The 20,875-nt window shown below is 49.4% G+C and overlaps 1 protein-coding gene and 1 long non-coding RNA gene across 2 annotated transcripts in view; one reads left to right on the top strand and one right to left on the bottom strand.

Annotated features, from left to right (window-relative positions):
* VAX2 (ventral anterior homeobox 2) overlaps nucleotides 1-11,433 on the top strand; it is a 53,219-nt gene extending 41,786 nt beyond the window's left edge. Inside the window, exon 3 of the mRNA XM_081925285.1 lies at nucleotides 10,646-11,433. Within this exon, the coding sequence (XP_081781411.1) occupies nucleotides 10,646-11,131 (486 nt within the window). The 3' untranslated portion in view covers nucleotides 11,132-11,433. The remainder of the gene's footprint in view (nucleotides 1-10,645) is intronic.
* LOC309377833 overlaps nucleotides 1-20,875 on the bottom strand; it is a 355,859-nt gene that overhangs the window by 70,221 nt on the left and 264,763 nt on the right. The window lies entirely within an intron of this gene.

Below are 20,875 nucleotides of genomic sequence, written 5' to 3'. Positions count from 1 at the left end.
TAGCTGCTTATTTCCTTCACATCTGAAGGGAGGGCGTTCCACAAGGTGGGTGCCTCTACCAAGAAGACCCTCTGCAAGGTTCCCTGTAACCTCTCTTCTCTCAATGAGGGAACCGCCAGAAGGCCCTCAGTGCTGGACCTCAGTGTCCGGGCAGAACGATTTAGGGCTTTAAAGGTCAGCACCAACACTTTGAATTGTGCTCAGAAAACGTACTGGGAGCCAATGCAGATCTCTCAGGACCAGTGTTCTGTGGTCCTGGCGGCCGCTCCCAGTCACCAGTCTAGCTGCCGCATTCTGGATTTGTTGTAGTTTCTGGGTCACCTTCAAAGGTAGCCCCACGTAGAGCGCATTGCAGTAGTCCAAGCGGGAGATAACTAGAGCATGCACCACTCTGGCAAGGCAGTCCACAGGCAGGAAGGGTCTCAGCCTGCGTACCAGATGGAGCTGGGAGACAGCTGCCCTGGACACAGATTTGACCTGCGCCTCCATGGACAGCTATGAGTGCAAAATGATTCCCAGGCTGCGCACCTGGTCCTTCAGGGGCACAGTAACCCCATTCAGGACCAGGGAGTCCTCCTTACCCACCCCCTGTCCCCCCCAAAACAGTACTTCTGTCTTGTCAGGATTCAACCTCAACCTGTTAGCCGCCATCCATCCTCCAACAGCCTCCAGGCACTCACACAGGACCTTCACCGCCTTCACTGGTTCTGATTTAAAGGAGAGGTGGAGCCTCTCTAATATACATTATTTACACAATGAGTCCCGTCTGATTGGCTGATTCTGCTTTCCTCCTAAAGCCTGATTGGTCTTTTCCTGCAGGCCAATCAGTTGTTGCATTCTAGGATCCTACTTGCCTATTGTTCTAGGATCCAAGCTTAGTACATAACACACTCTCTCTCTCTCTCTCTCAGCTTTCATGACACAATGGGACTCTTTTGTCTTATTTTGAGCTTTAGCAAGCAACAAATGTCACTTTGACCGCATCAGTACCCACAAGACACTCAGCATGAGTCACCCCAGGCAGGAAACTGGAGTCATGTGGCTGTATGGTGTAATGGTTAGAGAGTGCTGGACCAGGACTTGGGAAAGACCAGGGGGAGGGGAATTCTGTTCGGTCACAGAGATGCTGTATAAAAGCATCTTTTTGAGTGTCCCAAGCCCCTAGCACTGGAAGCACGTCCTGAGGGCTGAGTCCTGTGGTGCCCAGAAGCAAATGAGCTTCTGGATCTTGCAAAATACTTGGAATCATAGAATTGTAGAGTTGGAAGGGAGCACCAAGGGTCATCTAGTCCAGCCCCCCGGAATGCAGGGATCACAGCTAAGCAATTTATGGCCACCCAACCTCTGTTTCCAAATGAAGGAGAGTCCATTAGTTTCCGAGGGAGTCCATTCCACTGTCAAACAAGCCCCCCGCTCCCTAATGTTCAGACAGAATCTCTTTTCTTGTCATTTGAATCAATAATAATAATAATAATAATAATAATAATAATAATAATTTATTATTTATACCCTGCCCATCTGGCTGAGCTTCCTCAGCCACTCTGGGCGGCTCCCAATCGAATGTTAAAAACAATACAGCATTAAATATTAAAAACTTTGCTAAAGAGGGCTGCCTTTAGATGTCTTTTAAAAATAAGATAGCTGCTTATTTCCTTGACATCTGATGGGAGGGCGTTCCACAGGGCGGGCGCCACCACCTAGAAGGCCCTCTGTCTGGTTCCCTGTAACCTCACTTCTCGCAATGAGGGAACCACCAGAAGGCCCTCGGAGCTGGACCCATAGCTGTCAACTTTCAGATTTGAAAATAAGGGATCAGTAGCCTCACCTGTCCCAGAGACAGTCCACGGGATATCTAACAATCCAGGATAGCAACAGGAAGCAGTGGGAAACGGCGCTGGAATAAGGGAATTTCCCGCAAAAAAAAGGAAGCTATCGCTGGACCTCAGTGTCTGGGCTGAACGGACCGAGGCCGTTTAGGACTTTAAAGGTCAGCACCAAGACTTTGAATTGTGCTCAGCAGAAAACAAGCTTGCTCCATTTCCCATCTGAGAGCCCTTAAGATACAGTGGTACCTTGGGTTACATACGCTTCAGGTTACATACGCTCCAGATTACAGACTCCGCTAACCCAGAAATAGTGCTTCAGGTTAAGAACTTTGCTTCAGGATGAGAACAGAAATCATGCTCTGGCAGTGCGGCGGCAGCAGGAGGCCCCATTAGCTAAAGTGGTGCTTCAGGTTAAGAACAGTTTCAGGTTAAGTACGGACCTCCGGAACGAATTAAGTACTTAACCCGAGGTACCACTGTGTTTGAAGGTGGTTCTCATCACCCCAGTCTTCTCTTCCCCCAGGCTAAACATCCTCAGTGCCCTTAAATGTAAGGCTTGCTCTCCATCCCCTTTATCACTTTGAGGAAGAAGCAAAAGGCCCCATCTCACTGTGGCACCAAACACACTTGCAAGATGTTTTGCTGTCTGAGGACAATAGAACACTTAGAGCAGGGGTAGGCAACCTAAGGCCCAGGGGCCAAATCTGGCCCAATCGCCTTCTCAATCCGGCCCGCGGATGGTCTGGGAATCAGCATGTTTTTACATGAGTAGAATGTGTCCTTTTATTTAAAATGCATCTCTGGGTTATTTGGGGAGCATAGGAATTGACTCACCCCCCCCAAAAAAAATATAGTCTGGCCCACCGCATGGTCTGAGGGACGATGGACTGGCCCACAGCTGAAAAAGTTTGGTGACTTAGAGCCACCCATTCTACATAGCATAGTGAATTCTACCATACTTCAGTACAAGCAATGGGGCACTGGGCTGCACCCTAGGGAGACCAGCAGGGTAGAGGACAAGGTACAGCGACCTTCTCCAACAAAAAGGTCTGGTCAGAGAGCTCAGGAGGAAGAGCCACCCAGCCTATGGTGCCTGAGGCAGTTGGGTCACACTGCCTAATGGTAGGAACTGCCCTCTGCATTTTTGCATGTAGTAAGGCCTCAGCTGCATCCCTGGCAGAACCAGGGATTTATTTTTGTTGATTGCTTATTCACACGCCAGTTTTTCCTCCAAGGAGCTCAAGGTGGCACACATGGTTCTCTCCCTGCCAGTATGTTTCCACCCCCATCGTTCACCCCGGACACTGAGGTCCAGCTCTGAGGGCCTTCTGGTGATTCCCTCCCTGTAAAAAGCCAAGTTACAGGGAACCAGGCAGAGGGCCTTCTTCGTGGTGGCACCCGCCCTGTGGAACGCCCTCCCACCAGATGTCAAAGAGAATAACAACTACCAGACTTTTAGAAGACATCTGAAGGGAAGTTTTTAAAGTATGACATTTTAATGTATTTTTAATCTTTGTTCGAAGCTGCCCAGAGTGGCTGGGGAAACCCAGCCAGATGGGCGGGGTACAAATAATAAATAATTATTATTATTATTATTATTATTATTATTATTATTATTATTATCCCTCCTTATTTAACCCCCACAACAACCCTGCCAGGTAGGTTAGGCTGAGAGGCGTGACAGGCCAAAGGTCACCCTGTGAGCTTCATAGCCAAGAGGAAATTCGAACTCTGGTCTCCCAGGTGCTAGTCCGTAACTCTAACCACTATACCATGCTGACTCCTCAAAGGGTGATGGAGGAGGTGGCCCTGGAGAGATGCTTCCAGGCAGGATATGACTCTAGTTGGCTGAGCTGCCCCAAGCTGGCAGAAGTCACGTTCTGATGATGTCGGAGCAGCTTATTTTATTTATAGCTGCACAACGAAGTCTGCTCTGTTAAAAATTAATCGCAATAATAGCAATTAACAATTCATTACCATGAGCAACAGAGATGATGGAATGACACTTTGCATCTTTCACACACCCTGTGGCTTCCTACATGGCAAAACTCCCGCAATGTGGAAAGGGCTTTCATGCAGGAATTGCTCTGAAATCTGCACTCAGACCGTCGCCCTGAACAAGCACGAACTTTGCTGCTTCGTCGTGTGTGGAAAACGTGCAGCTTCTTAAAGCATCTTTATGTAGATAAGAGCCAAATAGCAGGCAGGTACAGATCTACTTGCAGATTTCATGTGACTCGATGGGTGTCTGCATAGGAACGTATGGCAGATCATAAGAATATAAGCCAAGCCTTGTTGGAACATGGGATAAGAACGGCTTATGGGCTGAGGATCAGGAGGAAGAAAATTTGGGCATCTCCAGATTGCAGGACCTTGCTCCCATCCCCCCTCCTTTTTGCAGTGGGAGTGGGGGGATATATTCTGCAATATGTCATAGATGCAATAATAAAAATGCATTAGTGCTGGATTAATACTGACTCATCCACACTTCATTCCACTTTATTAGTAGCTTTGTGACGCTCCCCCAAGGTTATTGCGCTATTGCCTCCTGGAAGGGGCTCTTTTGCACTGTAGAGCAACAAAAAAATAAGCTGGAACATTTGTGGTGGTAGAAAAGGTTAATGGTTTTCAGCAGCAAGTTAAGAGAAATGCGCTGATTGGAAACAAAGCAGTACGACGACCACTCTGAAATGTTTGCAGTCGCAAACGGTATTGAAAATTATGTTGCGTATAACCACCCTCAGGTTACAGGACGTCTGGGTGGGTGAGAATGTATTTAATTGAAGAGGAGGAGCTGGCTGCAAATTATAGGATAGGCATTCTGGGTTCTGCCTTCCTTTGCTCCCCTCTCCCAATTAACTTCCATCTCCAGAGGTCTCCTCCCACAATATCACCAGGCTTCAGGTTTGGGTCCTGAAATCTCGGGGTCTGGGCTGCTCCAGACTTGGCAAGCCTAAACCACCCTGATCTCATCATGAGCACAAATAATCATGAATGCATTATGAATGGGCACCCAGAGGGACCGTAGGAATAAATGGACAGGACTCACAGCCCTGCTGGATCAGGCCAAAGGCCCACACAGTCCAGCATCCTGGACTTGGCCAGATACCTATGGGAAGCCCACAAGGAGACCTGAGTGCAACAGTGGTGTAAGAAGTGGGGTCCCTCAAGGGGCCTGAACTGGAACTGGTAGTTGTTAACTTGCTCATGGATGACCCTGGAATCAGGGGTTAGCTGTGAGGTGGTCAGGCTTGCTGAGGACCCCCAAATTGTTCGAGGTGGTAAGAAGGCAAAAGGGACCACAAGGGGCTCTGAAAGGATCTCTCCCAAGTGAGTAAAAGGGCATTAAAAGGGCAAATGTGGTTCAATTGGGAAGAAAGTTCCCATCAGGACAAACACCCATAACATCTCAAATAGACTTGTGTCTTGTAAATAGCCTCTTGTTTGTGATCATGACCCCGGGGCACATCCTGCATCTGTCACTGGGTTGATTTAATATATGGATAGATTTTTGTTAGCCTGGTAATTTATGAAAGTTTTATTTCCCCATTGCACATTGTACTCATAGCTGTAAATTCCATAGTCTCTCTCCTCTGAGGCACATATACAGTGGTACCTCGGGTTAAGTACTTAATTCGTTCCAGAGGTCCGTTCTTAACCTGAAACTATTCATAACCTGGAGCACCACTTTAGCTAATGGGGCCTCCTGCTGCCACTGCGCCACCTCTGCGTGATTTCTGTTCTCATCCTGAAGCAAAGTTCTTAACCCGAGGTACTATATCTGGGTTAGCGGAGTCTGTAACCTGAAACATATATAACCCGAGTTATGAATACAGAAATAGTGCTTCAGGTTAAGAACAGTTTCAGGTTAAGTACAGAGCTCCGGAACGAATTAAGTACTTAACCCAAGGTACCACTGTACTGAAGTATTATTTAAATACTGAAGCAAGGTAGCTGAGCAGGGGATTTCGAAATGAAGGTTTGACTAATTATTAATTATTACAGTTTCATAGTAAGGGCGCTTCTAGATTGTTCCAAACAGTCTCAAGATGCTAATATGTTGATTTTGGCTAGTGTCTTCCTCTTGATGAATTTTGTTAGAGGAAACTGATTAAAATTCCTCTCACAAAAGAAAAAGAAAAGGACAAGCAAAATGACCAAGCAGCGACTCTCCTATGGACAGATAAGCCTACCCCAACCTTTGACCTGGAAGCCCAGTTTCCCAGAATCTATCTATCTGTATCTCTGTGGTGGGGAACTGCGGAGAGGGCTAGCTGTCCTTGAACTCAGATCCCAGCCCAAGGTGCAACGCCTGCGCCCCCTCCCCACCGGATCCAGGGCTTGAGCAAACACTTCCTTTGAACGCCTCTGCTCACACAAACCGGCCTTTTCACATGCCGATCAAAGCAGGCTTGGGAGCCTTGCAATTACGGCCGACTCTGTTTGGGCTTGCAGTTCCAGCTTTTGTTTTTCCTGCAGCCAGGAGAAAATGCACTAGGGCTGCCTCTCCCTCTGTCTGTGTGTGTGTGTATTATTTGTGCGATGGGGGTCATTTCGGAGCACCCCCAGCTCAATCTCCTCCCCCCTCCCACGATGGCTGATGTGGTTTTATTCCTCCACCCAGGCCCAGTTAATTGAGGGGATGAGGAAAGTAGGGTGAAAAGGGGGAGAATCAGAGCTTGGCTGCTGAAGGAAATAATTATACGCCCAGCCTTTCTCTCCAGTTCCCCCGGATGCCTAATTAAGCCTTCTCACTCTGACAAGACCCTTTCTAAAAAAATAAAATAAATGTCTCCGGATCCTGCTTTTGTCATTGCGACGACAACAAAAAAGGAGAAACACCAGACTGGAGCTGGCAGCCTCTGCCTTGGTCTGCCGTAAGACAATGAGCTGCAGGTGGCTTTCCCCCCTCCTTGCCCAATCAGAGCCCCCAGGTGATGCCCAGAACGCCAAATGTGTTTTCCTTTCTTCGGGCAAGAGGCGATGGGAGGCCACCAAATGTGTTGAGAGAGAGCCAAGGAGGCAGGAAGAGAAGCCGTCGCCAGCAGTGTAGAAGCCAAACCGCCCAACTCATGCTGGGAAAAACAGAAGAGGAGAGCCCGCTGGATCGGGCCATTGGGGCCGCATCAAGTCCACCATCCTGTTCTCACAGTGGCCCACCACCAGACGCCTGTGGGGAACCCGCCAGAGCGCTCTCTTCTCCTGTGGTCTGCTGCAACTGCCAAGTGCAGGCAAGAATGTTTGAATTCCCAGGCTTGATTCTCAAGAGGGAGTCACCAGGTTGGTGGCCCGGAGTCAGAAATAAAGGTCTGCGGATTAGCTGCCAGGTGAAATGGTGTGATTCCTTGTCTGTGACGCCAACTCAAGGGGGAAGAAGTTCTCCACAGATGGGTCAGATGCCCTTTAATCCAGGAAATTAAGTTTGAAAGTTGCTGTTGAGTTCAGGTCATGTTTGCAGGCTTCCAGTAGGGATCTGATTGGCCGCTGTGAGAATAAGAATAATAATAATAGTAATAATAATAATAATTTATTATTTATACCCCACCCATCTGGCTGGGTTTCCCCAGCCACTCTGGGCGGCTTCCAACAAAACACTAAAATACAATAAGCTATTAAACATTAAAAGCTTCCCTAAACAGGTCTGCCTTTAGATGGCTTCTAAAAGTTTGGTTGTTGTTCTTCTCTTTGACCTCTGACGGGAGGGCGTTCCACAGGGCAGGCGCCACTACCGAGAAGGCCCTCTGCCTGGTTCCCTGTAACTTGGCTTCTCGCAGGGAGGGAACCGCCAGAAGGCCCTCAGAGCTGGACCTCAGTGTCCAGGCAGAACGATGGAGGTGGAGACGCTCCTTCAGGTATACAGGACCAAGGCCGTTTAGGGCTTTAAAGTTCAGCACCAACACTTTGAATTGTGCTCAGAAACGTACTGGGAGCCAGTGTAGGTCTTTCAAGACCAGTGTTATATGGTCTTGGCGGCCGCTCCCAGAGAACAGGATGTTGGACCAGATGGGCCATTGGCCTGATCCCGCAGGCCTCTTCATATGGGCTTCGGTTCATCCTGACTGCACCACTCACCAGCCTCCCCACCATTCCTCTCTCCCATGTATGTAACCCCCTAGCCAGCGGTTCTCAACCTGTGGGTCCCCAGATGTTGTTGGACTACAACTCCCATCTTCCCTGAGCTCTGGCCTTGCTCACTAGGGATGATGGGAGTTGTAGTCCAACAACATCTGGGGACCCACAGGTTGAGAACCGCTGCAAGCTCCCCCTTCTCACCCCACACAACTGCTAAGCTGACTTTTCCTCTTCCCAATCCCCTTTCTACATGCAAATCTGGGATTGTGATGTGGCGTTACAAACCCACCAATAGGGGCTGCGCTCTCACTTCATGCAAATCTAGGATTGCTGCACAGCACTGCAAATCCTCCCATGGGGACTGCATGATGACCGCCTTACTTTTTTATGTATATAGGAAGAAACGTACCGGTCTCATCAAGGAAACTCATTGGGGAAGGACCGTAATTCAGTGTGAAATTCAGAAAGTCCTGGGTTCAATCATGGGAATTGAAAAAGCTGTCTTGTTCTCATTCAGACCATTGGTCCACCAGGATCGTCCACAGTGATTGGCAGCAGCTCTTCAGGTTTTCTCCTAGCCCTGCCTGGGTTTGAACCCAGGAGATCCTTCCTTCAAGGCAGAGGCTCTGATACTGAGCCGTGGCTCTTCCCATCTTCAGTTGGGGCTGGGAATGTCCCCTGCCTGAAACCCTAGAAGGCATATGCCTAGGGAAAAGTGTTTTCTCCCTTTTTAATAACATCTGTACCGCAGACATCCCACAAAGCTGAATGTTGGAAGAGCGGGACTGATGAAAGAAAGTCTGTTTGGTGTTCAACATCATGCCCTGATTTCCTCCTGCTCTCTCAGGCCGGTTGGCACTTGACAGGAATCTCTACTTAGCCACTCTTGTGCTGTCCAAGTGGTGGACTTTCCCTCTTCCCCTCGGGGTGTGTTTGTGTGGCCCAGTCCATTTGAAACACAAGTAGAGTCTTTAGAGCATCTTCCTTGCTCCTGCCTCTCTCCTCTTCCGCCATCACTCGCCCTTTCTGGAGTCTCTTACAATCCTCTTTAGGCCTCGTTGACTCACTCAGATTAGTGTCGCCCAAGCCCTATTTATAGCATCGCAAATCCCACAAGCAACGGTGATTTTGCCACCGACTCTTGCTCTGTATCCATAAGGCCTGGTACATGGAACGCAAACCCCCAGTCTCATGGAGATTTACTTAATCGTTGAACTTTTTTCTTTTCTTTTCTTTCATTATTTATAAATTTTATTGGTAATTTTATTTACAACATAACATAACCCCCCAATATAGAAATCCACCCTCAATAAACGTGAACATAACATACAATGAGCATAACATACAACAATATAAACAACCAAATAAAAGACTTCCTTTATCCTGTATCTGGCCTCTTTATTTACTTCTTATAAGCTGTTTCCTTTATGAGTAATTATTAATTTTTTTCTAATTACTGTATAACTTAAATATCCACAAAGTCTCCTGCAGACAGGAGCAGCAAGGATCCTAATTGCTAAAAACTGGCGAAAAGAAACCGTGCCAACAAAAAAGGAATGGCCAGACTGTTAGAGTATATCGAATTGGCTAGATTAAGAGACTAACAGAGGCAATTAGAGATCACACTAGACAAGAGTTTCAAAAAGCATGGGGAAAATGCAGAGAATACTTCACAAAAAAGTGCCCTAAAATACATACCTGGACTCATTTTGATTAATCGTTGAATTTTATACGCTGCTTGATTGGAAAAACAACCTCCGCCACCACTTCAAAGAGGTTCGCAAAAAGGATAAAACAATAAAATTATAAATAGGCAAAAGTGGAATCAATAATTTAAGACATCTGAAAAGTTAAAATAACAATAGACTATGGCAGCCATGGAGGTGGTGCATGGCAGTGGCAAGGAGTGGAAGCCAGGTATCCATGGGTACCCACAGCAAACATTGTGGGGGGGGCTGGGTCCCCAGGGCCCCCTGGAGATGACACCAGTGGCTCCATCTTCCCTAACAGACCTCCCCCACCTAGCGTAAAGGTAAAGGGACCCCTGACCATTAGGTCCAGTCGTGGCCGACTCTGGGGTTGCGGTGCTCATCTCACTTTATTGGCCGAGAGAGCCGGCGTACAGCTTCCGGGTCATGTGGCCAGCAGGACTAAGCTGCTTCTGGCGAACCAAAGCAGCGCACGGAAACGCCGTTTACATTCCCACCGGAAGGTACTTGCACTTTGACGTGCTTTCGACCTGCTAGGTTGGCAGGAGCAGGGACCGAGTGACAGGAGGTCACCCTGGCCTTCTGGCGGTTCCCTCGCTGTGAGAAGCCAAGTTACAGGGAACCAGGCAGAGGGCCTTCTTGGTGGTGGCACCCGCCCTGTGGAACACCCTCCCACCAGATGTCAAAGAGAAAAATAACTACCAAACTTTTAGAAGACATCTAAAGGCATCCCTGTTCAGGGAAGCTTTTAATGTTTAATAGGCTATTGTATTTTAGTATTTTGTTGGAAGCCGCCCAGAGTAGCTGGGGAAACCCAGCCAGATGGGCAGGGTATAAATAATAAATTATTATTATTATTATTATTATTATTATTATTATTATTATGGAACGGAATATCCCAACAATGTGTTGTGTCCTGACTGAAAACTGCCCATGGCCTCTATCTCTCCTGCCAGCTGACTAGTGTTGACCGGATTCAACATGGGTGCTGCTGTGTGACCTCCTCTCACCTCTCTCTCTCTCTCCCCCCCTTCCCAGGTCAAGGTCTGGTTCCAGAACCGCCGCACCAAGCAGAAGAAGGACCAGAGCAGGGACTCAGAGAAGCACGCCACTTCCACCTCGGAGTCCTTTGCCACCTGCAACATCCTGAGACTCTTGGAGCAGGGGAGGCTCCTGACGGTTCCCGGGGGGCCCCCCAGCCTGCTCTCCCCTGCCCCCAACCCCGTCGGCAACCCCTCCGGAAACGGGTCCTCAATGGGCGCGTCAGGGAACACTTCGCCAGGCCTGGGTGGCGGGGGCAGCCCTCCGGGGACGGGGGCCTTCAGCTTGCAGGTCCCCTCGCTGGCCACCCCCTCGGCGTCCCCTCGGCTGCCGGCGGCCCCTCTTTGCTTTGGCGGCCCTTTGCTGGGGACCCTCCACGATCTCCCCAGCGGATACGCACTGGGCACCTCTGCCTTTGAGCCTTACACGCGGCTGGAGAGGAAAGACAGTGGTGCGCTAGCCAGCAAGAAGCCCAGCCCTTAAAGAAGAGAGATGATTAACGAGAATTCATTCATTAATTAATAATAACGATGACGAAGAGAAGTGTCAAAAGGACGCCCCCCACGCCGCCGTCCCCCTGACCGCCCGTCCTCCCACCCCACCTCACACTGAGTCCCACACACCCAACCCCACCAGGGGCTTCTCTTTCGCAAGGGGGTGTGTGTGTGTGTTCGAAGACTGTTTACCAAATGTCAACCATGTGATGTGTGCCTCTGCGTGCGTGCCTGGGTGTGTGTGCGTGTGTGTGCTCCTTTCACGGAAATTAAACGACATCGACAGACAAAGCTGGCTCGGTATGGTGACTCCTTCGGTAGGGGCGACTGGACGTACATGGGGTTCGTAGGGTCATAGAGCTGGGTGGCGGCGGCGGGGTGAGGGGTACCCAAGAGTCATCAAGACCAACCCCCTACAAAATGGGGGGGGGAGGGAAGGGGCAACTTTACCCCAAATGAGGAAGTTGGTAAAAAGGAAGTTGAGAGGCAAAGCCATTGGGGTCAAATCACTCCAAAAGGCTGTTGTTGTTGTTTAGTCATTTAGTTGTGTCCGTCTCTTCGTGACCCCCTGGACCAGAGCACGCCAGGCACTCCTGTCTTCCACTGCCTCCCGCAGTTTGGTCAAACTCATGCTGGTAGCTTCAAGAACACTGTCCCACCATCTCGTCCTCTGTCGTCCCTTTCTCCTTGTGCCCTCCATCTTTCCCAACATCAGGGTCTTTTCCAGGGAGTCTTCTCTTCTCATGAGGTGGCCAAAATCTTGGAGCCTCAGCTTCACAATCTGTCCTTCCAGTGAGCACTCAGGGCTGATTTCCTTCAGAATGGATAGCCTTCCAAAAGGCTAGGGAACTGTTTAAGAACACAACGTTAGAAATTCAAATTGATCGTACATTGCAGATCAGGAAAGGGACCATTGAGGACACTGGCATGCTTGATGAAGGGGGTCAAAAAACCATTAGAGGCAAGAAGTCTTCCTTCAAAAAAACTGAAGTCTTCTTCTGCAAAAAGGAACACAAATCTCTGGCAAAATGTGTAAGCAGACGATGGCAGGTGCATCAAAAGACTTTGAGGAATAGCTGAAAGCATTAAAACCAACAAATGGGAAAGGTGTCAAAGTGCCCGAATTCCGCTTGCTGGTTTCCCATGGGGGCATCTGCTTGAGAACAAGAGGCTGCCCCTTGGCCTGATTCTGCAGGCTTCTTCTCATGTTTTTAAGGCAGGAATCACAGCAAAATGGTGGGGTGTGCAAGCCATCCTCATGAGGTTTCCCCTCGGCCCATATGGATCCAGGTAAGGGCATTTGTGATTCTCTCAGGATCAGTCTGCACAAGCGCTCGAAACCCTAATCCAGCCCCACCCCAAACCTTTTGCTCTCTGGATGTTTTAGACTACAACTCCCAAGCCCAAAATTCCTTGAGAATGACAGGTTGCGAAAGGCTGTCCTAGGCCCTCTCTCCCGTTCCCAAAAAAGCAAATGGCTTCTCTTGGCCTGCTGCCAACAGACCAAGGGGCCTCAGTTCGCGGGCAGAGCACCTCCTTGGAATGCAGAAGGCTGAAGGTCAAATCCCCAGTGTTTTCAGTTATAAGGACCAGATCGTGTGTAGTGGTGAAAACCTCTGGTTGAAAATATGGAGAGCTGCTGCCAGCCAAGGCTGGCAGTACTGAGCTTGATATATAATGGGGGACCGTGCATTGAGACTCCTGCATTGCAGGGGGGTGGACTAGATGACCCTCAGGGTCCCTTCCAGCTCTACCATTCGATAGTTCTATGTAGCCTAACCTGGTGCAAGCAGGTTCCCATAGGGACCTAGCTCATTGGTAGAGCACGTGCCCTGCCTGCAGAAGGTCCCGGGTTCAATCCCTGCTACTTCCAGATAGTGGTGGGAGATATTCTTGCCAGAAATTCTGGAGAGCTGCTGCCAGCCAGTGTAAGACAATACTGAACGAGATGCACCAATGGTCTGACTCAAGACAGGTTCCTATGTTCCTATACAGTATGACTACATCATGCCCGGGGGTTCTGTTCTGGAGATGGCACATATACCCAAAAACACCACCCGAGTTTCCTTGCTGTCGGCTCCCCTTGCTGTCGGTCACCCTGCCTTCTGCCCTATCAGTCCCAACAGGTGTCAGGAGCATGCCAGCACTAAATCACACCGAGCAAGTTGGAGTTAACTATTATCAAAAACACAATGTGCACAGATTTGGCTGAGTGTGGGGCCAATGAACACAGCAGCTTATCCCCAGTTGGTCTTGCTCGATGGATCAGTTGCTGAGACAAAAGGTCCCTGACTCCACACAGTCATCTAAGTCCGCTTCTCTCCAGGTTTCCCCCCAGGCAATCAGAGACTGTGCCTGCCTGCAGCCAACCAACCTCTCCTCCGCCCTTTTCATGCCTCTTCTGGTCCTGGGAGATGGGAGCTGGTCTCAGCAGGAGGGGGAGACACCAGCCTGACTCTTCCTCATCTAGACTTCTCTCTGCCTCCTGGCCTCCCTGCTCTCCAGCTTTAGCTTCATCTTCTGCCTCGGATTCTGTACTTCTCTCTGCAACAGACTCTCCCCGCTCACTAAACCCTGTTACCCCTTCGGCTTCCGACACCTGGTTCAAGACTGTGTTGTGTGGAAAGGGGCTTTAACCCTTTGCTCTTGCTGCCATCCTGATTTGAATCATCTCCCCCCCTTACCAGCTACTTGCAATGGGAGGAAAGGGGCCAAAAAATGTTTAATGTCCTCGCCCTGCCAAGTTATGCATTTTTCAAACATATCTATATCTTGTTTTTGCATAGCAGAGCCGTACTCAAAGCGGCACCCAGCAACACAGAGAATAAAATACAGCAACAATTCAAGATGGTGCATTAACAGTTACAAAACAGAACAGAAAAACACGCTAATGTAAACAGGGCAAACAAATATCTCATGTTAATAAATGCTGAAATACTGGTGGCCACCAATTTGGATGGCTTTAAAAGAGAATTAGACAAATTCTTGGAGGAGAGGGCTGTCGGTGGCTGTGGGAATGTTCAGGGATGCAGGAGAGGATATATTGTTCGATTATATCCTTTCCAACGTGTGTTAACAGATTCTACAATTTAGCAGAGTAACATTCTCCTTTTTAAATTTGCACAGCGGATGCGTTTGCTCAGGCTCGCTAAAGTCTCTAAAATAAGTTGCCTGGTAATTTCCCCTTTAAAGGTAAAGGTAAAGGGACCCCTGACCATTAGGTTCAGTCGTGACCAACTCTGGGGTTGCGGCGCTCATCTTGCTTTATTGGCTGAGGGAGCTTCCGGGTCATTTGGCCAGCATGACTAAGCCGCTTCTGGCGAACCAGAGCAGCGCACGGAAACGCCGTTTACCTTCCTGCCAGAGCGGTACCTATTTATCTACTTGCACTTTGACGTGCTTTCATGCTGCTAGGTTGGCAGGAGCAGGGACCGAGCAACAGGAGCTCACCCCATCACAGGGATTCGAAACGCCGACCTTCTGATCAGCAAGCCCTAGGTTCTGTAGTTTAACCCACAATGCCACCCGCACCCAAATTTCCCCTTTGGTGCCTCATAAAAGAAATAGACAAGACACAGTCTTCTATAAAAGTATAAAAAGAGTTCACTCACTCACTCATTCTGTTCACAGATGGATCCCAGAAGGCAGACTTAAGTTACAAAAGTAATATACCTGGAATCTATCTCATAGTTCCTTTGTCCTCTCTTGGCTGGAAGCAGATGTTGCTTCTTCGACAAATGTAGTCAGAGAGAGAGATGGCGGCCAGTCCTATGTTTTTGTTACCTGCACAGGTGAGGCCATGCCCACATCTGGTCACATGTAGAGGAAGTCTGTCCCAGCCTAGGAGGAAACAGGAAATTCCGACTGGCTGGTCCAGACATCCCCTTTTTATGTCCACTCTAGGGATGTTGTACAGTGGTACCTTGGGTTACAGATGCTTCAGGTTACAGACTCTGCTAACCCAGAAATGGTACCTCAGGTTAAGAACTTTGCTTCAGGATGAGAACAGAAATCGTGCTCCGGCGACAGCGGGAGGCCCCATTAGCTAAAGTGGTGCTTCAGGTTAAGAACAGTTTCAGGTTAAGAACGGACCTCCGGAACAAATTAGGTTCTTAACCCGAGGTACCACTGTACTTGACTGCTCTGTGTTTCACATCCCACAATGGCTCCTAGCCCAGAGGCCTGTGTCCTGCCCTCTGCAGTCAGTGGCAGCATTGCTCCTCAACTCCTGTTGCTGGAAAGCTCAGGATGGGAGAGTTGCTCTTGTGCTTTTCTGCTTACGGGTTTTCCAAGGAAGCATCTCCAGAACAGGATGCAAGGTTAAATGAGCCACTGGCCTGATCCAGCAGGCTTTTCTTATGTTCTTATGAAACAATGCCTAGCCCTATCAATAAAGTATGACACATACACAGAGCAGCAAAAACAATACCCCACACGGCAGGGTGTGGGGCAAGGCAAGTGGAGGAACTTGCTGTCAGCATCGCCCTGGAGCCAGGGCACCAACTGGACTCATGCACCTCAACCCCAACTGGGCTAGGCGAGCTGGGTAGCACTTCCAGAGACCACCTTCTGCACAGGAACAGGTCACAGTGCTGTGGACTCACAGCTTAGAGCTGAGAGCACCGGATTCACTGTCTCAATAATACAGTCGTTGCACAGCAGAGTTTTGCAGAGTCTTGCAGAGTATAAACCACTCGGAGAGCAGCTCTGTAGAATATCTTCCTTTTATTCTGTAACTACAACTATGATACAAAACTATATACAGAGCTGAATATTCTAAGCATAAATCAATGCTACACTGAGTGTCTGCAGCTGCTCTTAGCAGCAACCTTATCTCTAGACACGATCTCTAACACTCTCTCTCTCTCCGATACACTGACTGACTGACTCACACACTTTGATGTGGTGCTGGGGCAGAATAAGTAGATAGCAGAACACGCCTCCTCCTCTCTGGAGAGTCAGCAGAGATCATCAGGAGATCATCAGGAGATTCTTGGATATGGGAGGGGTGAAATCTCCTCACTTGCCCTTGATGGTTCCAGCAGACTCTCCCCAGTAGCAAACTCGCATCCTGGGGCAAACTCTGTAACAACTTCCATGCCTACTGGGGCCCTAATCCTGGCATCAATTGCAGGATACCACTATCAGGCTCTGCCTTTCCTTTCCATTTGTGCTGTAATCTCTGCCCATCGCGATGTATCCATTTTCCAAATCCTTGCCCCTGACAAGCAAGCTGCAGTTTCATTATACATTCATCCAATCTTTTATTTATACTAGGATTGCTGCCTTGCCTGTCTAAGAAAAGTCGATGCGAGGAAGCTTACTGTGACTTAAAATAAAAAAGAGGAGAAAAACAGTTTGAAATACAACAAAACATCAGGAACCAGCAGGGATGTAACACAGCAAAAGATGTAGAGCACACACAGAACCTTACTGGGTGATGCCCAGGGGCTGATGGGAGTTGTAGTTCAACAATGGCTGGAGGGCACCAGGTTGGCACAGGCTGAGCTGATCAGTCTTTACTTAAAAGGTAAAGGGACCCCTGACCATTAGGTCCAGTCATGACCGACTCTGGGGTTGTGGCGCTCATCTCACTTTACTGGCCGAGGGAGCCGGTGTACAGCTTCTGGGTCATGTGGCCAGCATGACTAAGCCGCTTCTGATGAACCAAAGCAGTGCATGGAAATGCCATTTACCTTCCCGCCAGAGTGGTACCTATTTATCTACTTGCACTTTGATGTGCTTTCAAACTGCTAGATTGGCAGGAGCAGGGACCGAGCAATGGGAGCTCACCCCATCACAGGGATTCGAACCGCTGACCTTCTGATCAGCAAGTCCTAGGCTCTGTGGTTTAAACCACAGCGCCACCTGCGTCCCTAGTCTTTACTTAGTTGGTACCTATTTGGGGCAAGGTGAGATAACCTGTTTGAGTCGGTTTGAAATCAATGTCCTGCTCCACATCCCAGGATAGACAATCTGAAGGCGAAGAACAGAGTGCAATGTCCCAGCCTCAATTGTCAGAAAGTTCTTCCTGAAGTTTAGTCAGAATCTCTGGAGGTCCTCCCCTCTGGAGAAGGAGGAAACCAAGGTTGCTCCACCTTCCTTGTGACAACTCTACAGATGTTTGAAGATGACGATCTTCAGTTAGTCCTCCATTCCTGGGCGGTGGCTAGTCGAGCATCAGCAAGTAAGTGTGGAACGAGAGATTTGACTCAGAACCATTAAGAAAAATGGAATGGATGAAAAAGAAAAAAGTCTGCACGATCCACATGAGATTCTCCAGTGGGTGGTGAAAAGTACAGTGGTTGCCCACCACATGATAACTCACCATGATATACAACTCTCTAGGACAGTGTTTCCCAACTTTTTTTGGGCAAAGGCACACTTGTTTCATGAAAAAAATCTCGAGGCACACCACCATGCCAGATGGGGAAAGGTCACTTTTTACTTATGTAAAAAAAAATAAAAAAATAGTAACAGCATAGAAGGTAATGGTAGATGACTGTTAGGGTCTCCCCCCAAATGCAGAATTCTATTAATATCTTCCTTAGCGAGCCGCGTTAACCCCTGTAATGCTTTCTATAGAGTAAGCATAGGGGACACGGGGGGATGTGGAACCAAGGGGGCAGTGGGCCAAAAGAGTTCGGGATCTACTGCTTTAAACAGAAATAAGAGCCAGTGGGTTCTTCCTTTTTTAAAGTATCGTTTCAGTGGGGACAGCAGTCCGGATTTCCAAAAAGCGGCGCTTTTTTGCGTCTGAGAAAGAAGAGAGAGAGGGGAAAAAAGAGAGAGAGATTGATTTGTGGCTGCGCAAAGGGGGGAGGAGCCCAGGAGTAAAAGTAGGAAGGACGAAGGGAGGGGAAAGGAAAGTTAATAGAAGGAAAGGCGGGTGGGAGAGAAAGAGAAAGAAAGAGGGAAGGAAGGGGGGAAGAGAAGTGGAAAGGAGGGAGACCGAGGCGGGGGAGAAGCGTCTGGAGAGTTGCTCCGAAGTTTGGGGGGCCGCGGGGGTGGGCGCGCGTCCCAGGAGGCGGAGGCCAGCCCGGGCTGGGAGCCGCGCCGCGGCCCGGGGGCGGTAGGCGGACCGCGGCTCCTAGGATGTGGAAAGGGGACGGCGGCGCAGGGGGAGGAGACCCGCATGGCTAGGGCAGCGCGCAGGGGGAGGGGAGCGGGCCGGAGGCGGGCGAGGGGGGCCGCGATCCCGCGCGCCGCGAACATGGCCTCCTTCCCCGCGGGCCCCGCCGAGCCCCCCGGCCGGAGGAGAGCAGAGGCAGGAGGAGGAGGACGAAGGCGCTGCCGAGGAGGCGCGCCAACTTCTGCCAACTTCGGCGCCTGCCCCGTCGCCGCAGGCTCCTCCCGGCTGAGAGCCAGAGGACGGCGGCGGAGCAGGAGGAGGAGGATCGGGTTTGGCGACGGCTGCTGCGCCCTCTCCAAGCGCGGGGCTGGCCTCCGCCGCGCCCGATCCTCCGCGCTCGCCGCGCTTCTCGGCGGAGCAGGTCTCGTGCGGGTGCGAGGCGCTGCTGCAGGCAGGCGACCCCGGCCGGCTGGGCCGCTTCCTGGGCTCGCTGCCGCCCGACGCCGAGGCGCCGTGCCTGGAGGCGCAGGCGGGCGAGAGCCTGGCCAAGGCGCGCGCGCTGCTGGCCTTCCAGCGCGGCGACTTCGCCGAGCTCTACCGCCTGGTGCAGAGCCGGCGATGGGATGTGGGAGCTCGCTCGCTCGCCGCCCCGCGTGTGCCTATGTGGGGCACGTTACAGCCCCGTGACGTCAGCGCCACGCAGGCAGCCAGGCAGGCAGACGGCGAGAGCCCCGCGCTGGGCGGCCTCTCCTCGCCACCGCCCCGCCTCTCGCCGCCCGACTCACCTGCCTCCCTCCCACGGCACACCAGGCAACGTCTCGCGGCACACTAGTGCAATTGCAGGGCTGTCAGGAGATGAAAGTTTATCTCATAATCAGGATAAAGTGAATATCATAGAATCACAGAGTTGGAAGGTGTGGGAATATTTAGGAAGGTAGGAGGGGTAATAATAATAATAATAATAATAATAATAATAATAATAATAATAATAATAATTTATTATTTATACCCAGCCCATCCGGCCGGGTTTCCCCAGCCACTCTGGGCGGCTTCCAACAGAACACCAAAATAACCTGTTAAACCTTAAAAGCTTTGCTAAGCAGTGCTGCCTTCAGATGTCTTCTAAAAGTCTGGTAGTTTTTTCTCTCTTTGACATCTGGTGGGAGGTCATTCCACAGGGCAGGTGCCACTACTGAGAAGGCCCTCTGCCTGGTTCCCTGTAACCTCACTTTTCGCAGTGAGGGAACCACCAGAAGGCCCTCGAAGCTGGACCTCAGTGTCCGGGCAGAACGATGGGGGTGGAGACGCTCCTTCAGGGATACTGGGCTGAGGCCGTTTATTGTTTTGATATTATCTCTCCTCACTCACGCTAGTGAGAAAACATCAGAGCACATTGCCTTGCAGCTTATAGTGAAGCCGTTGACTCACTAGAGCTTGTTAAAATAAGAATTAAGTTTGTTAAATAATTTTTTTATTAATTTTCAGTTATAAGAATCCAATATGCACCATACTATATTAATACCAAATAGCAATGCCAATTCAAATACAAACCAATTACATAGCCAATTATAATTTTTTGTGGCTTCCCACATGTTGTACTTCAATGTCTAATTCCCTTTAATTCTGCCTCCAGACTATTGCTCAAACCAAATATAATCCACTCTTAATAAAATCCCTTATACCACAGCTACAATAATTAACTTCAATCCGCATTAACACATATAATAATTTGTAAATTCGCAAGTGACGTTCTCCTTTCTTCTTCCTGTGTGAGGTTTTAATTTCCACCAGTTGTTCCTCTTTATCAAATATTATGTCCATATTAGTTATTCCTGATCCTTTTCTGCCTTATGGCTTTTTTGACTCGAAATTACTCTGGAGAGATCTCTTTCTTCTCAACTCTTCTGATTGCAACTGCAAAATTCCACTTTCCATTTCAGGCAGAGAGTCACCCAAAGCCCTTTATTTCCCTCTTAAAATAAAATAAAACAACACAGCCTTCTTGAGAAATGACAATAAAGTTTTACTCACATTCAGTTCACAGCAGTCATCTGAAGGCAGGCTTTATCTTGTGGTTACAGTTTCATTTGTAAAGAAAATAAATCTGAGCTAGGTCTCAGACTTTCTGCTTGTGGCTTCCATCCTCTGGAAGGATGAGCCATGTGCTGGTTAAGAGCCAGGAGCTGTAGAGACCCAGAAGAGGAAGTCCCAAAGGGAAGATAGCTGCATGGCCAGCTAGAGTTTTTGCATGGTCAGCTAGGGTCACATCCATCTATCTGGTCACATCCAAGAGGAGAAGGCTCCAGAGCAGGTATGACAGGAAGTCCTCCCTGTCTGGAGCCACATTCCCCTGTGTGTCCACTCTAGGAAACAGGAAAATGTTGTACTTGACTGCTTTTGCAATACATCCCACAGAAGGGACCCCCCAAGTGTTGCTGTTTCAGAGGGCGATGGCCCGGAACCATCCTCTGTTACCAATTGTTGGAAAAACGCCCTGGGGGTGCCTGCAGGCCCCCGAATCCCTGAGCATCCTCTGGTATGCGCAGCTCTGGAAAAGGCATCTCCCTTCTCTTCCAGTGCGCTTCCTAGCGACATATACCAGCTGTTAGAATTCCTGCTCTGTGATTGCAGTCATGGGATTGCTGCCTTTCACATGACGGT

This window comes from Podarcis melisellensis, assembly GCF_964234715.1.
Source record: "Podarcis melisellensis genome assembly, chromosome: 9".
NCBI classification, from domain to species: Eukaryota; Metazoa; Chordata; class Lepidosauria; order Squamata; family Lacertidae; genus Podarcis; species Podarcis melisellensis.
Note: the sequence above shows the minus strand (reverse complement) of the source record. Positions and strands in the feature narration are given on the sequence as shown.